Genomic DNA, 16,106 nt, shown 5'->3' on the forward strand with positions numbered 1-16,106 from the left:
CTGTGGTAGGGCCTGATGACCCAGGAATCTAGCCCTCCAGATGAACTGGCTGGTTCCACACACAGGTCAAGTGGATGTGCTGGGAGAACATCCTAAACCTATAACGGAAATTAGGGGGCCAGGAGCCCACAGAAATCACACAGTGGGTGAGCTCAAGTGTTCGGAGACTGAGGTAGCAGTTGTCCACTGTCAGGTTCCGAAAGTAGATATGGCCTTGCATATGCCATTTATCCTTCTGATGCTCTGATGAATGAAGGTGTTGATGAGCTTGTAGACTCTGGAGACCATTCCCCTATGCTACATTATCACATCACAATAGTGGCTGGACCCACCTGAGATTCTGCACCTCAGGTAATCAGACGGCTTCTGTATAACTCCTGGGCCTGGGGGAAACAGTTTGATGTAACAGCAGACGCAGGAGGGTCCCCGTCAGAACCATGTTTTCTGTGAAGTGGGGATCAGTCCTTTTCCCTGAAGTACCTAGCACACAGGTGTTCTCAGTAAGTGTTATGTTAGCTTACTAAGAAGACTGGTAACATTTGAAGAGAAATTAACAAATGTAAAAAAATAAATAAACCTATTAACTAGGTTTAATATTTATCAAACTATTAACTATTCAATAATTATTTATTAATTTCTGTTATCTTCAGTCGCTTAAATCTGATTTTTCTCTTCTTTCCGTTACTGCAGTCTCCCTTTTTCACACAGGGAAACAACCCAAGACTCAGAGTTCTCCGCGGAGGAATGCAAAGAACACAGGAAGTCAGTACTCCCAGAAACAGTCTTTGCTGGCGCGCTCACGCCCAACTCCATCCCGCCCCACTCCCGCCCCGCCCCACCCTCTTGATTTCTGGCGCCGGTGACTAGGCCCAACGCAGCCTTCAAGTCGGCCCAAACACGGTTTCCGCCTCAAGGATTATTTATATAACCATTGCTTATTGGCTGCTGGCAAACACTCGCTCTTCTCGTTGGCTGAAACTGTCGGGAGAAGTTCTGCGAAGGCTGCTCCTTGCGGCGTTGGGACTGAGGGTCACAGGCACCTGTATTTCCGTTTCCGGTTCGCCTCCGGAGCCATGGCGGCGGCACTGAAGTGTCTACTGACATTAGGAAGATGGTGCCCCGGCCTTGGAGTAGCTCCCCAGGCCCGGGTGAGTGCCTACATTCTCTGCTGTCGGAGAGACTCTGGATCTGGAGAGACATCTCCGCGCAGAGGAGGAGCGCTCCTGGCAGCCCCCGCCCTAGCGAGCGCCAGCAACTTTCCTTTCTGCCAGGAAATCAACCTACCTTTCTCTGCCTGCAGGCGCTCGCCGCCTTAGTACCTGGAGTGACCCAGGTAGATAACAAGTCCGGTTTCCTGCAGAAGAGGCCTCATCGCCAGCACCCTGGCATCCTAAAGCTGCCGCACGTGCGGCTGCCACAGGCACTGGCTAACGGTGCCCAGTTACTGCTACTTGGTGAGTAACGGCGGGAGAGCGAGAAGAAACGGGACTGGACCTACATGCAAGTGATTCTGCTTTTCATCTTTGGCCCACAGAGAGCGCTGGGCCCACTATGGAGAATCAGGTGCAAACACTGACCAGTTATCTCTGGAGCAGACATTTGCCTATAGAGCCAGAGGAGTTGCAAAGACGGGCTAGGCATCTTGAGAAAAAATTCCTGGAAAACCCAGGTAGGACTTAAGAATAATTAAAAAGTAGGCGAGATTGAAATATCGGTTAGAAATGAAGAGTAAGAAATAATTTTACAGTCTCTCAAACAGATACTGAAGTCTCTTATTCGACTTTCTAACCAGAGCAGCAGTTGTTACAATGATGCCTTACTAAAAGAAGGTAGATTATTTTAGAGATTGCTTAGGTAAAGGTCAGAATGTCCCAGTATACTGTTTTTTGTTTGTTTGTTTTGTTGTTTTGTTTTTGCTTTGAGACAGAGTCTTGCTCTGTCACCCAGGCTGAAGTATAATGGCTCGATCTCGGCTCACTGCAACCTCCGCCTCCCGGGTTTAAGTGATCTTCCTGCCTCAGCCTCTTCAGTAGCTGGGATTACAGGCGTGCACCACCACACCCGGCTACCTGTATTTTTAGTAGAGACGGGGTTTCATCATGGTGGCCAGGCTAGTCTCAAACTTCTGACCTCAGGTGATCCACCCACCTTGGCCTCCCAAAGTGCTAGCATTGCAGGCATGAACCACCGCGCCTGGCCACCAATATACTGTTAAAATCTAGATATTTATTTTTTTCCTGCAAGTCCACTGGATTAGGACCTTCTAAGTTTTTATTCAGGTAAAATAAAGTCCCTGGATGGTCCCTGCCCAGTACTGAAACCCTCTTCTGGGATAAGAGGGTAAATATAATTCATCAAGTTAGTTTCATGATTGTGAGCTCCTTGACACTACCATTTATTCATCTTGCATTACCTGCACACCTCACAGTACCTGGCTCACAGTAGGTGATCAATAGATACTTGCTAAATAGTACTGAACTGAACAGTCATGAGACCTAGATTTTCACATTTCTTTCCTCTCCATAGGAATAGTGGAGATCATCAAAACCTTAAATTTTGGAGAAGTGAAGAAATCCAAAAAATAATGTCCTTGGCCTACCCTTTAAAAAAATTTTTTTTTTTTTGAGACAGAGTCTTGCTCTGTTTCCCAGGCTATAGTGCAGTGGCGCGATCTTAGCTCACCACAACCTCTGCCTCCCGGTTTCAAGTGATTCTCCTGCCTCAGCTTCCCAAGTAGCTGGGAATACAGGTGCACGCCACCACGCCCGGCTAATTTTTGTATTTTTCGTAGAAAAAGGTTTTCACCATGTTGGTCAGGCTGTTCTCGAACTCCTGACCTCGTGATCCACCTGCCTCAGCCTCCCAAAGTGCTGAGCTTACAGGCGTGAGCCACCGCACCCAGCTTACCCTTTAAATTTTTATCACACTTTCCTTTAACGTAAAACAAACCTGTGGGACAGGATTGGTTAAGCTGAATAAACCATTCTTATAAGCAAAATGCTATCTGATACAATCTGTCAGTGGTAGTTGTTACTGTTAATTCTTGCCTGAAACTTTTCTCTAGGTTTGTCATCTCTCTTGAGCTTTAAGGCTTTTCTTAGGTGGAGTCGGGGAGGACTGGGTGGGCAGTATATTCAGATACTGGATCTGAGCCCTGTTCTCCCTAGGTCCTGACTTCCAGTCCTTGTTCTCACCACAGACTTATCTCAGACAGAGGAGAAACTTCGTGGAGCAGTGCTACATGCACTACGTAAAACTACCTACCATTGGCAAGAACTGAGGTAAGGTGGCCTAGAAGAGGTGCACAAGAAAGAAAAGGCAGACTTTAGAGAGAGAGTTGGGGGAGTACAATTACACAGTCAATTTAGTATTTTCTTTTACATCACCTGACCTTAAAAGGATCAATTTAGTATTTGAAAAAGCTAAAGTACAAAGTTTCAAACACTGAAGTTTGAAAATTTAGTGTTTGTAACTCTCCCCAGGACCCTTTTGTATTGGGGAGTGAAAGGCCTGAGCTGGAAGATCCCTTTCCAAGATGTCATTTTCTAAATCTAGAAGGTAACTATGGGATTAAGGTTATTTACTAGTATGTACGACTCTGATTTTAATGGCAGCTACACTGAGGGACTGAGCCTGGTGTATATGGCAGCAAGACTGGATGGTGGCTTTGCAGCAGTCTCCAGAGCATTCCATGAGGTGAAAGTCCCTTAACGTCCAACCTGAACTTTTTGACCATCGGTTCCCTATTCATAAAGTAGTTTTCTAGGATGGGGATTTTTGGGACATTGCATATGCATTTTTTTTTTTAAAGAGGATCTCCGCTGGACATAGTGGGCTCCTGCCTGCAGTCCCAACTGTTTGGGAGGCCGAGGCAGGAGGATTGCTTTAGCCAGTTTGAGGCTGCAGTAAGCTGTGATCTCCACTGTACTCCAGCCTGGTGACAGAGTGAGACCTCATCTCTTAAAAAAAAAAAACACAAAATAAAGACGTTCTCTTTATCCTGTGAAAGCTTTCTGTGACCCAAGAAAGGTTTAGAATCACTATTTTAGGAGATTCTTATCCCATAAGGTATTTTTATTGAATCTCAAAAGGCATTCACATCTCACATCCTCTGTGGTAGCCTCCTAATTCATATTTATCAAGGTCCTAAATAAGTATCTAATTACCCTACTGTGGGATGTTGTATATTTCTTCAGATCCGGGCTCGAAATCCAGCATTTCAGCCACAGACTTTGATGGACTTTGGCTCAGGTACTGGTTCTGTCACCTGGTGAGTAACTTTCTTCAGCCCTATCTTGGTCAATTTTAGCTCTAGAAAGCCATACTTACACCACTCCAAAATTAACAGACTGGAAAACCAGAGGGAGAATAGGCAAGTTGGGAATCTATAATGTTTCTTGCATCAGATTAGGCAAGGCAGAAGAAGGTATATGGATTGGGGCCAGAACTTAAAGAAATGTCAAGTGAAAAATTAAAAAGAAAAAGAATTATCAAAGTTTTTTTTGCCTACAAATAGTATTTTGAGTCTACCTTTTTTTTTTTTTTGAGACAGCGTCTCACTCTGTCACCCAGGCTGGAATGCAGTGGCACAATCTCGGCTCACTGCAGCCTCCACTCCCGGGTTCAAGCGATTCTCCTGCCTTACCCTCCCGAGTAGCTGGGACTACAGGTGCACGCCACCACACCCAGCTAATTTTTGTATTTTTAGTAGAGACGGGGTTTCACCATATTGGCCAGGTTGGTCTCTAACTCCTGACCTTGTGATCCACCCGCCTCGGCCTCCCAAAGTGCTGGGATTACAAGCATGAGCCGCTTTGCCCAGCTGAGTCTACCTTTTTTTTTTTTTAGGAGTTGTAAATAAAACAAGAAAATAACACTATTAGTTATTTTATTACTAACTATACAAGTATTTTAACATAATACTCTCTTTTCCCAGGGGTGGGGTTGGGTGTAAATGGGTCTCTTGTAGAGATGACTCTTGGTCATGGGAATTGGTGATTTATAATAGTTTTGCCATCTTAGGGCTGCTCACAGTATTTGGGGCCAGAGCCTACGTGAATATATGTGTGTGGACAGATCAGCTGCCATGTTGGTTTTGGCAGAAAAACTACTGAAAGGTGAGTGCAAGAGCACTTCCAAAGTTGAGAGAGTTAAGAAAGCAAAGGGGTACTAGTAAAAGTGTTTTACTGGGAAGTAGAGAAGAGGGTAAAAATTAAGATGAATCTGGTTTACTTTTAAAGTCAAAGTCAAGCAAAGGGTGGTATTAGAGGTTTCTGCTGGACCAAGGATGGGTTGGTTAAGAATCAAAGGACAAGAGGCCTAATATTCTCCCTGCCCTTTTTTTTTTTTTTTTTTTTAAATTAGAGGTAGGGTCTCCATATGTTACCCAGGCTGGTCTCAAACTCCTGGCCTCAAGCCATCCTCCCATTTCAGCCTCTAGGGTAGCTGGGATTACAGGCACGCACTGCCATACCTGGCTCATCCCTGCCCTTTTTGATATACACTTTACCTATTCTTGGGGCCATGTTTCTTATCTGGATATCTCTTCAGTTTATACCTAACTTCCTACACACTCACAGTTGCCTCTTCTTTTCTCCACAGGTGGTTCAGAATCTGGGGAGCCTTATATTCCAGGTGTCTTTTTCAGACAGTTTCTACCTGTATCACCCAAGGCAAGTGGCAGTGTTTAGAATATTCTAAATATGGAATGTGGCAGATGGAAAACTATGGCTTGAGCTTTGCAGCCCAGCACTGAGTGTTAGAAAATAAAAGAAATTTAGCGGCTAGGACTTTGTTGTATTCTTGGGATGCAGAGATGTTGAGTTGGTCATGTTCTTTGTCTTGGTCCTCAGGTGCAGTTTGATGTAGTAGTGTCAGCCTTTTCCTTAAGTGAACTGCCCAGCAAGGCTGACCGCACTGAGGTAGTTCAAACCTTATGGCGTAAGACAGGTCATTTCCTGGTGAGTTAAAATTCCTTGTTCTCCTTAAGTCTTAAAGCAGCTTCATGGATTTCATGCCTTTGCTTCTCTCATTGTCTTTATTCTTCACCATTTTTCTCCTTTATGGGTTTCTTTATCCCTCTTTGAGGGTCTCCATCCTGATTATATAATGCCTATTTCTTTTTAGGACTCCTCCCTCTATGATTGCTCTTACAGAGCTACTGATATTTACACTTTCATGTAATTTAAGTCTTCTGCGTATTTTCCCCTTTTGTGAGCAGGTACTGGTGGAGAATGGAACAAAAGCTGGGCACAGCCTTCTCATGGAGGCCAGGGATCTGGTCCTTAAGGTAAGGCTTCTTCCCTCACTCCCCCACCCATATGTCACGAATTACTGTTACTCTCTTGAAAACTAAAGAGACTGTCATATATTGACAAGGGTGACTCTCAGGAAACTGGGCATATAAAGTCATTATGATACAGAGCAGTGGTTGGCAAATGAGAGCCTGTGGATCAAATCTGACCTGCCACCTGTTTTTATATAAGCCATGCTTATTTGTGCCTCTGTTGTCTGTGACTGCTTCCACACTACAAACAGCAGAGTTGAGTAGTTGGGACAGAGAAAGATTTTGCGTACTCTCTGGCCCTTTAAAAGAAACTTTGCGGACTCCTAATCTAGGGCATTGCTGAGCTAAGAACCTTGTCACTGGGGGAGGGTATGAGCCAGTGTATAATCATAAATTTAATTGTCCTGGAGTGGGATTTTTTTGAGAGTGGAGGTTGCTGACAAGGGAGAGCACCGTACCATGTGCCAAGTTCTTGCCTTTCTCCTGCAGCAAAGAGAAAGTTCTTTGTTTGGAGTATTAAAGATGCAGCCAGCTTAACTCAAAGGACAGACTTAATCGTTATTAGAATTGAATGTTAAAGGAGTCCTCAGTTTACTGAGTGCAGAGATTGAATTATGAAAATAGACCCCTGGCCCAGCTTTATTTCTTTTATTTCCTTTGATTTCAGGGAAAAGAGAAGTCACCTTTGGACCCTCGACCTGGTTTTGTCTTTGCCCCGGTGAGTATTACTTCTACGTGTCCCACCACACAGATCTGAACTTAGGCGTGGCCGGGAAAAGTAAGATGGTAAAGCTAAGCCACTCTCCACTACTTTGTGTTCCTATCCAGTTCCTACCTAATGATTCCCCTGGCTCTTCCTACCCACTGCTCCTGTCCTCCCTTCTCCCTGGCCCCTTTTGACTCTATTATTCTCAGTTTTTCAGTTTTGTGGCTGATGGCTGTTTTGTCTTACCTCATTTGTTTATGTGTTTACAGTGTCCCCATGAACTCCCTTGTCCCCAGCTGACCAACCTGGCCTGTAGCTTCTCACAGGCATACCATCCCATCCCCTTCAGCTGGGTAGGTACCTGGGGCTATTGCAGCAGGAAGCAAACATCCTGGAAAAACAGGAAGAAAAAGAATCAGAGTTAGGAGGAGTTGGATAATTCGTAGAACAGCCTAGAGACTTTAGGGCCTACATGTATATGATTTATACATTGTAAAAAAGGACTGCAGGAATGGGGAAGAAGGGGCTTTACAAACTTTTTTCCCATATCTTTTTCTTCTAAACAGTCTCTATGTTCCTTATCTTAGAACAAGAAACCAAAGGAAGAAAAGTTCTCTATGGTGATCCTTGCTCGGGGGTCTCCAGAGGAGGCTAATCGCTGGCCCCGTATCACTCAGCCTGTCCTTAAACGGCCTCGCCATGTGCATTGTCACTTGTGCTGTCCAGATGGGCATATGCAGCATGCTGTGATCACAGCCCGCCGGCACGGCAGGTATGGGGGATGTGACCAAAATTAGTGGGATGTGGCAAGAACCCGCAGCCCACATTAGCATCTCGTTTCCATAGGGATTTGTATCGTTGTGCCCGTGTCAGCTCCTGGGGAGATCTTTTACCTGTGCTTACTCCATCTGCGTTTCCTCCGTCTACTGCTCAAGATCCCTCTGAGAGTTGACAAGGATGTGTAACAAGTATTTTCTTCTATCGTGCCTGCCAGGGCTGAAGCTGCCTGGTATCCAGGAGGGGAATGCTGGTATCCCCATATGTCTGTGTTTGTTTGAGATTTTTAATAATAAATAATACATTTTTAAAGAATGGAAGTGGATTTTGTGATTCTTAAAAAGTGTAGAAGCTGGGCACGGTGGCATGTGCCTGCATTTCCAGCCACTCAGGAAGCTGAGGCAAGAGGATCATTTGAGCCCAGGTGTTAAGGCTGCAGTGAACTTTGATTGTACCACTGCACTCCAGCATAGGTGACAGAGCAAGATGTCCTCTCTTAAAAAAAAAAAAAAAAAAAAAAAAAACATGTAAAAGATATAGTTAATTATCCTGGCCTATCCTGTAATGAAGAGCTTCCTCAGATTTTTGGTGCCAGGCTTCCCACACAAATCTCAAGCTCACCCTCTCCTGTTGTGGTAGTTCAGAGCTCCATAAGCTCTTCGCTGTAATGATGAATGTGTAAGCTGATCATTAAAGCAGAAATAGAAAAACCAGATTTCCATAAGCCCTTTGCTATAATAATGAATGTACAAACATTAAAGCAGAAGCAAGAAAAATGGATAAGGAATTGGGGGAAGCTGGTGTCTGAGTATGAAAGCCAGAATACAAAAAAAGCAAGCCCTTTAAAGCCCCACCTATACTTTCTCTACCTCAGATCTAGCTGAGTGATAAAAGCATTCCTGCACATACAACCCATACCAGGACCAACTTAAGATTAAGAAACTTCTATCTGCAAGTACTCACTATGGTGGGATCAGCTAGCTGCAAAGCGAAGTGAACTGTCCCATGCTCATGTTGATGGTTTTCCAGATATTGCCAACACGTTAGCTCTTTCTGATGCCGATGAATTTCAAACGCGAACAGACACCCTTGATGTGAGTTTGCTAAGAACATAGAAGAACAGGAAGAAAAGTTGGCAGGTTCAGACATCCCAGGGAAAAAGAAGCATAAACAGCATTAGCAATCAGTGACTGATGATAATGCTGCAATAATGGGAATGGGTTTATTTCTAAATCAAATTATTTCTAAATAGAATCATTTATTGCTTTGTTTCTAAAAAAAAAAAAGAAAAAGAAACTTCTATCTGCAGACCCCTAGTTTAGATTAATTAGGAAACATTCCTGCAGGTAGTCATAGAGCTTGAATTGTATATAAAAGCTAAAGAAAAGCTTGTAACTTTGAGTTGGTCTGGTGTGCTACTCCGACCTCCCTGTAATCAGTTGCAGAAATAAACTCCCTTCTTTCCCAGTCTGTCTGTCTGCATCTCATTATTGGACCACAAGCACAAGCAGCAGGACCAGTAACACTGTAAGAATCATCCAGTAACACTGTAAGAATACTGCTTCTACCAGAGGCCAGGACTTCCCTAGGAAGATAATCTGGAGTAGCAAGGAAAGCTGCCTCCAGAGCTCTGAGAACTGGCTCAACAGGTCTCACGGTTGTTATGTGGGCCACCTGAATAGGGGAATCAGCAGCTGCCTGACCTCTTTTACTAACGCCTTCCCTTCTGTCTTTCCCAGGGTCCCTCAGCTACCCTAGAGTATGTATGGGAAATGCCCCATACATTTCCATCAAGAGTGATTCCCATCAGAACTGAATCTTCTACCCCCACCTCTCTGTATCCAGGTAGAATCCTCCTCCTATTTACTCAGTTCATTTCTGTTTTCCCCTAAGCCTTGCTGTTTCAGGGCTAGAGCAGCTTCCTTTGTCTTAAACCTTAAATGTCTTTTTTTCCACAGTTCTTACCAGGAAACAGGCACAGTCAGAAGTTGTAACAGTATAAATGTTGTAATGCCAGAAATCTCAACTCATTCCTCTCAAAACTGGTCCCAATCAAAAGAGAAAAAAAAATCAACTTACCACTAGACATTTCCATGCCCGGAGCTATTTTTCTGGGGTTAGAGGAAAGGGTAGTTCCCTCATGTACTAGTTCCCACAGAGTAGCACCAGCACCACCTCTCAGCCCCACCTCTTTACCTCCAGGTGGCCCCAAATCTCCTCTGAAAGCGGGTGGTTCAAGTATCAGCATTGCAACCTATAAGACTTGGGATGAGGTGGAGAGGGTATGGAAGGCTTAGATCAAATGTCTTGAGTGAGACAGGACCAGATTGTCCCCAGTACAAAATAGCTGGGAAGCAGCTACCATAGACTTTCCTATTCTGGATTAGACCAACCCCAAGCACATGAACTAAGACTATCCGTAGCTCTTGGATTAGTCATGCTATTGAAGAGGAGGAGAAGACGCCACTGGGCTGTGCCTGGCAGGGAGTCTGGAGTTTCTGGTTTCCAAGCTCAGGAAGGCGTGAACCAGGGGAGGGGCTTCCATGCAGGGGGAGGGCTAGAAGCTGGGGCAGGATCTGTCAGCTCTGCAATGCTGCACAAGCAGAAGCAACACAGAAAGAAGATACCAACAGCCTCCTGAAACTCACGAGAGTGGACACTCCAGTGTTGACCACCTAAGATACCACTCCTGCTCCAAAGATTACAGCTCCCTTGTCATTCTGACTCCTGGGCTTACCCTACACCCCAGAGATGGAGCAACTACTAGGAATAAAACTTGGCTGCCTGTTTGCCCTGTTGGCTCTCACTCTGGGCTGTGGCCTTACTCCCATCTGCTTCAAATGGTTCCAGATGGATGCTGCCAGAGGTATAGCCCTACCCCATCTTTGTTCCATAGCCTGAGTCTCACCTCAACCCTGTCCTGCTACCTTGCTCTGATTCTCACCATCCCCAACCTTGGGATATTGAGTGCTGCCTGCTGCTCTTTACTCACCTTTGTCTGTCTCCTCAGTGCCAAGTGGGTTGTAACTTCTGCTTTTTATTAGGTCATCACCGGCGAGTCCTCAGACTCCTGGGCTGTATTTCTGCTGGTGTTTTCCTGGGAGCAGGGTTCATGCATATGACTGCTGAAGCCCTGGAGGAAATTGAATCACAGATTCAGAAGTTCATGGTGCAGGTGAGAGCAGAGATTTCAAGCCGCAGGTCTATGAGGCCAAAAGGATAAACAGGACAAAGGGAAGAGAGCGGGAAAGTGATGGAGCCAAGGACATGGGTGGAATGACAAGGAAAATGACAGCTCTTGTGTGGGATGGTGAAAGCAAGTCAGATTAGGCTTTAAGGAAAACAGAATTGCTGAAGGGACAGCACAGGAAGCTGTGCTGCTCCATCCCACATCTCATTTCTGCTGCTTTCTTCTTAGAACAGATCAGCAAGTGAGAGAAATTCTTCTGGTGATGCTGATTCAGCTCATGTAAGTACCTCCCACCATCCCCTATCTGGAGAGTAAGGAGAACCAGAGAGGCCTTTCATATCCAGACCCTTTTGAGAGGACTACATGAGGAGTACCAAGAATCCCTTCTGCTCCCTAGCTCAGACATTGTAGAGGAAAACAGGAGCAAACCCAATCCTTTTGAGTTGACAGAACCCCAGGGAAAGCTCTTGTTTTACTCTTTCATTCTTTCCCTGGATCCTCTGATACACCTCACATCATTTGCTCGTGTTTTTAACTCTATTGAGATTCTGTCCCTTAGTCCCTCTGGCAGTCTTTTGTTGTTGTTGTTTTTCATTTGTTTGTTGAGATGAAATCTCTCTTTCCCCCAGACTGGAGTGCAGTGGCACAATCTCGGCTCACTGCAACCTCTGCCTTCCGAGTTCTAGTGATTCTCCTGCCTCAGCTTCCTGAGTAGCTGGGATTACAGGCACGTGCCACCACACCTGGCTAGTTTTTGTATTTTTAGTAGAGACGGGGTTTCATCATATTGGCCAGGCTGGTCTCAATCTCCTGACCTCAAGTGATCCGCCCGCCTCAGTCTCCCAAAGTGCTAGGATTATAGGCGTGAGCCACTGTGTCTGGCCCACTCTGGCATTCTTGTTGTTGCACGTCCATGTCTACTCTTGGCTTCATTTCCCCTACCCTTTTTTGTGTTCTGTTACCACATTTTCTCATTCTGTTCAATCTCCCAATTCCATGTCCATCCAATGCATTGCCTACCCTTCCTTTTCATCTCACAGCCCTTCTTTTTGTTTCTAGATGGAGTATCCCTATGGAGAGCTCATCATCTCCCTGGGCTTCTTTTTTGTCTTCTTTTTGGAGTCGCTGGCATTGCAGTGCTGTCCTGGGGCTGCTGGAGGATCAACGGTGCAGGAGGAAGAATGGGGTGGGGCTCATATCTTCGAACTCCACAGCCATGGACATTTACCCTCACTCTCAAAGAGTCCCCTCCGAGCCCTTGTCCTCTTGCTGTCACTCTCCTTTCACTCAGTGTTTGAAGGGCTAGCTGTGGGGCTGCAGCCAACAGTAGCAGCTACTGTGCAGCTCTGCCTTGCTGTCCTGGCTCATAAGGGGCTTGTGGTGTTTGGTGTCGGAATGCGGCTAGTGCATTTAGGTACCAGCTCACGATGGGCAGTGTTCTCCATACTATTATTAGCTCTCATGTCCCCCCTGGGCCTAGCCGTAGGGCTGGCTGTGACTGGAGGGGACTCTGAAGGAGGGCGGGGCTTAGCCCAGGCTGTGTTAGAGGGTGTGGCAGCTGGTACCTTCCTGTATGTCACCTTCCTAGAAATTCTTCCACGGGAGCTAGCTAGTCCTGAGGCCCCTCTAGCTAAGTGGAGCTGTGTAGCCACTGGTTTTGCCTTCATGGCCTTTATTGCCTTATGGGCCTGAGAGATTCCTGGCTTTCCTGATGGACCTATTTAGGATGACCTCTCTATCCCCAGGGACACCTCCCAAATGGCTTTGGCCCTCAGACATTTCTTTACTGAGACTAAATAGCATTCAATAGGACTGGACTGGACCCCAGGTTTCCTTTACATGAGATCCCATTTCTCACCCAGGACTAAGAAAAAGATATTTAGGTTGAGCAGCTATTAATTGGAGAATTGGTACAGAGACACTCCAGATTTTATTCTTGTCCCATTTATGCTACTGTGTGTAATAAAATGCCCATTTTATCCTCCTTCAGCCATTCTGGATTTCATTTCTCCTGGTTGCCTAGAAGCTACCTGGCACAGGAAGTGGTGGAATGGGCAATGGGAAGGATGAGTGTTGAGTGCAGTATTTTATTCTGGAATTAGGGCCCCTAGCCATTCTGTCAGTTGCCAGCCACACCCCTAGACATGGAGCCTTGCTAAAATTCCAACAACCCCCTCCCACCTTACCCACTGTAGTTGAGAAAATGAGCCAGTTCCCAGCATTTAAAAGGAAAGAAAGTTAAAAACCGAAATGATGTGGATTGATTATGTTCCTACACTTACCATAACCACCCCATTCCCAGTACCCATTATCAGCCACCCATAACATGTCCAGGCTAAATGGAGATCAGGCAGAATGGAGCCTATCTCCATTAGGTTCCTATTTTTTCACAGAGCCCCGTGTGGCCTCAGGGACACTATTGCTCTTCTTTGAGCTTCTATCTCCTTCCAGCTGCCTTGTGTTGAGGGATTAAAAAGCCGTGTGCTTGGAGAGGAAGAAAGGTGCCAGATATTAAAATAAATGCCTGGGGTGATTACTTGGCTCTTGCAGGACTTACTGGCTTGCCTCCTGCCTGCCTTACCAATTGTCTTTCCATCTAAGTAACCCCTACAATGTGTTGCTTCTCTTAAAAACTGCTGAGGACAAATACAAAAGCAGGTTAGCTGGAATTGGTAGGAACAGGATGGCTATTGCATAGCCCCCAACTCATGAGGTGGTGGAATATCTCAAACTTAGTGGAGAAATGGGGAAAGAGAAAGTGTGCCCTGTGAGTTCAATTACCCTCACAAGTTGGCCCTTTCTAGTATTTTCAGCATGGAAGCCCAAGTAGCCTTAATATGGACATTCATTCTTCTTCTCAATCTGTGTCTCCTTTCGATCCTGTTCCCCTTCCTACAAAGTAAGAAATACAAGCCTCCTCACAAGCCCAGTTTACACACGCAGAGATCAGTGAGAAGGCAAGCTTCAGGCAAAAATGATAAAGAGAGAAAGAGAGAGAGAGATGATAGATATGTCTAACGCAGGAAATCATTTCCCTAAAGCACCATAGTATTGTGTTTTCCATTTAGTGTTAAATGCAGTAACATGTAATACACTCAGAACAGTTGTCCAGTGTGTAGTAGTTTCTACTGTAATAGTTTCTACACTGAACAACGGCTATGTGCCAGGTACTATTGTGGCAGGCCAGGTTTCACTAACGCAGGCCTCCATCACATTTTCATCTCACAGCCCTTCTTTTTGTTTCTAGATGGAGTATCCTTGTCACCTGCTTATTTTGTTTCCAGTCAAGAAAAACAAGGGGCTTATCTCCCTCACAGATCAGCATATGAGATATGCTTCAGATATGTTTGCCTGTCAGACTCGTAAACACAACAAGATATGCCAGCTGCAATGGAAGAGAAGCCCCGTTTCAGTTCATGGATTACAGACTGCAACTGGTTAGGTTAAATGTTAAAAACTAAAAAAAGCCAGTGCCTATACAAAGGCCGTAATGTAACAAAAGCCCATCAAGAGTTTTGATTAGACCTTTCCTGGCAAAACTTAAAGCATGACAAAATAATGAAGGAATTCTTAACAGGACCCATTTAGGATTAAACAAGTTTTATTGGGGGTCTGAAGAAACTCCCCAGGCCTCCACAAACAAGTTTACTGGGCATCTGAAGGAACTCCCTAAACCTCTGTGATTTAGCAGGAGACAAGATAAGGGTAACCACCCCAGCACCTAGACCCATTTAGATTTAGTAAGCTTACTGAGGCTCCAGGAGTAGGTCTTCCAGACTCAGACCTTAGTTATAGATTAGAAGTTAATCACTTATGTCTTTAGATGAATGCACCCCACTCACACATAGACATATAGCTTAGAAGGTATATAAGCTCTGAAAAACTTTGTAATTTTGAGTTGGTCTGGCCATCATTTCCAGGCCTTCTCCCTGTAACCGATTACAGAAATTAAAACTCTCTTTCTGCCCAGTTCATCTGCATCTCATTATTAGGCCACAAGAAATAGCAGCGTGACCCTCTGTTTGGTCTGGGAACAAAATTTGGTGAGCCAGCCAGAAGATAAGGATAGTGCTGCATTCAATGGCCGGCAGCTTGCGACGAGACAGTCTTCAGGAGGATCCCAGCAGCTGTGGGGTGAGGTTTCCCCCGGGGACCCTCCAGAGGGCTGTTCCATGTGCAAATCTGCACATTCCTTTCACTACTGGCAAAGAACAGAGGTCAGGAGCGGACAGGCTCAAAGGGTGAGTTAACTGGATCATATGCCAGGAGCCTATTGTTTTCCTATCTGGGCTTGTTAAGCCATTTGTCCGGTACCACCAAGAGAAGCAATAGGGCTCGTTCATACACCCGCTTTGCATTTTGGTTGAGATCAGGTTTTGAGTTAGTTTTGAGTCTCTTTTGCCTGACTGCACTCCCCCTTGACATCTGTCTCCACTTGTTTGTGTGTCTGTCTTGTTCCTTTTGATACCCTGTAAACTTGAAAACGGGAAGTATTGGGTCCATTCCTTCTGGGAGGCCTCTGGGAAGGAGAAAGATTTTTTTAGAAGCTCAATGGTTGAGAGTCAGCTTAATTAAAAGCTACCATCCAAAATGTGTATGCGTATATGTGTGTGTGTGTGCATGTTTGCATTTAAAAGGCCTTCATGTTTTTGTTTATTTCTCACCTAGGACCTTGTTTTTTTGAGCAAAAGTTTTTTCTTCACAGTTGACTGAATCCTGTTTTCTTCATTAATGGCTATTACAACAGAACCTACTCTAGGGTTTTTAAGAAAAAGTGTAATTTAGATGCTTAGAAATGTCTTTGTTTGGAAAAAAAAATTAAGTGCACTGTAAAAGCATCAAATAGTCTAGCCTCATAATAATTCTCTCCTTTTGAAAATTCAGTGTGGGGATTCAGTGTGGGGTCTGCCCAGAGCTCAGAGATCCAGTTAAAAAATAGGAAAAGGAAGGCTTATGAATTTATAAAATGTACTTCTATTGGCATGCCTAATACGTCTAGATATTTATGTCTTGTGTACACCATGTTTCACTACTGAAAAATATAAGAGAGTTCTAATTTACTGACTCAAAGAAAAAATAAAAGCACTTACAAACTTTAACAGAAAAAAGGAAAGACTAGTCAAGTGCTTTTTCAAGTTTATGTGAGT

At 44.8% G+C, this 16,106-nt stretch overlaps 2 protein-coding genes across 4 annotated transcripts; both read left to right on the plus strand.

The window, feature by feature from the left end:
- The first annotated feature begins 357 nt into the window (after positions 1-357).
- Positions 358-8,084, plus strand: METTL17 (methyltransferase like 17). Of its 2 annotated transcripts, XM_054449143.2 has the most exons (15): positions 358-500; positions 691-1,148; positions 1,301-1,454; positions 1,535-1,669; positions 3,200-3,281; positions 3,615-3,696; positions 4,197-4,270; positions 5,023-5,117; positions 5,602-5,672; positions 5,853-5,960; positions 6,221-6,289; positions 6,954-7,004; positions 7,262-7,345; positions 7,580-7,764; positions 7,839-8,084. In XM_054449143.2, exons 2-15 carry the CDS (start codon positions 1,074-1,076, stop codon positions 7,942-7,944), a joined length of 1,371 nt encoding a protein of 456 aa, XP_054305118.2. In that variant the 5' UTR covers positions 358-500; positions 691-1,073; the 3' UTR covers positions 7,945-8,084. The 2 variants fall into 2 exon arrangements, with proteins under 2 accessions (XP_054305118.2, XP_063507437.1); XM_063651367.1 differs by having other exon boundaries at positions 359-500; positions 709-1,148; positions 7,580-8,084.
- Positions 8,085-9,858: 1,774 nt separating this feature from the next.
- SLC39A2 (solute carrier family 39 member 2) lies at positions 9,859-12,943 on the plus strand. Of its 2 annotated transcripts, none has more exons than XM_054448740.2 (4): positions 9,859-10,635; positions 10,814-10,944; positions 11,188-11,238; positions 12,019-12,943. In XM_054448740.2, the coding sequence occupies exons 1-4, from the start codon at positions 10,521-10,523 to the stop codon at positions 12,649-12,651; spliced, it is 930 nt and encodes a 309-aa protein (XP_054304715.1). In that variant the 5' UTR covers positions 9,859-10,520; the 3' UTR covers positions 12,652-12,943. The 2 variants fall into 2 exon arrangements, with proteins under 2 accessions (XP_054304715.1, XP_054304716.1); XM_054448741.2 differs by having other exon boundaries at positions 11,193-11,238; positions 12,019-12,087.
- The last annotated feature ends 3,163 nt before the right edge of the window (positions 12,944-16,106 follow it).

Source organism: Pongo pygmaeus, chromosome 15 (genome assembly GCF_028885625.2).
Source record: "Pongo pygmaeus isolate AG05252 chromosome 15, NHGRI_mPonPyg2-v2.0_pri, whole genome shotgun sequence".
Classification (NCBI taxonomy): domain Eukaryota; kingdom Metazoa; phylum Chordata; class Mammalia; order Primates; family Hominidae; genus Pongo; species Pongo pygmaeus.

Bases quoted from the DNA above. Each gene is read 5' to 3' on its own strand.
- METTL17 (XM_054449143.2), top strand. From the start codon at position 1,074: ATGGCGGCGGCACTGAAGTGTCTACTGACATTAGGAAGATGGTGCCCC. The intron at 5,961-6,220 runs GTGAGTTAAAAT...TTTTGTGAGCAG, and splicing joins GTAAGACAGGTCATTTCCTG to GTACTGGTGGAGAATGGAAC. The intron at 7,346-7,579 runs GTAGGTACCTGG...TCCTTATCTTAG, and splicing joins ATCCCATCCCCTTCAGCTGG to AACAAGAAACCAAAGGAAGA.
- SLC39A2 (XM_054448740.2), top strand. From the start codon at position 10,521: ATGGAGCAACTACTAGGAATAAAACTTGGCTGCCTGTTTGCCCTGTTG. The intron at 10,945-11,187 runs GTGAGAGCAGAG...CTTTCTTCTTAG, and splicing joins TTCAGAAGTTCATGGTGCAG to AACAGATCAGCAAGTGAGAG. The intron at 11,239-12,018 runs GTAAGTACCTCC...TTTTGTTTCTAG, and splicing joins GTGATGCTGATTCAGCTCAT to ATGGAGTATCCCTATGGAGA.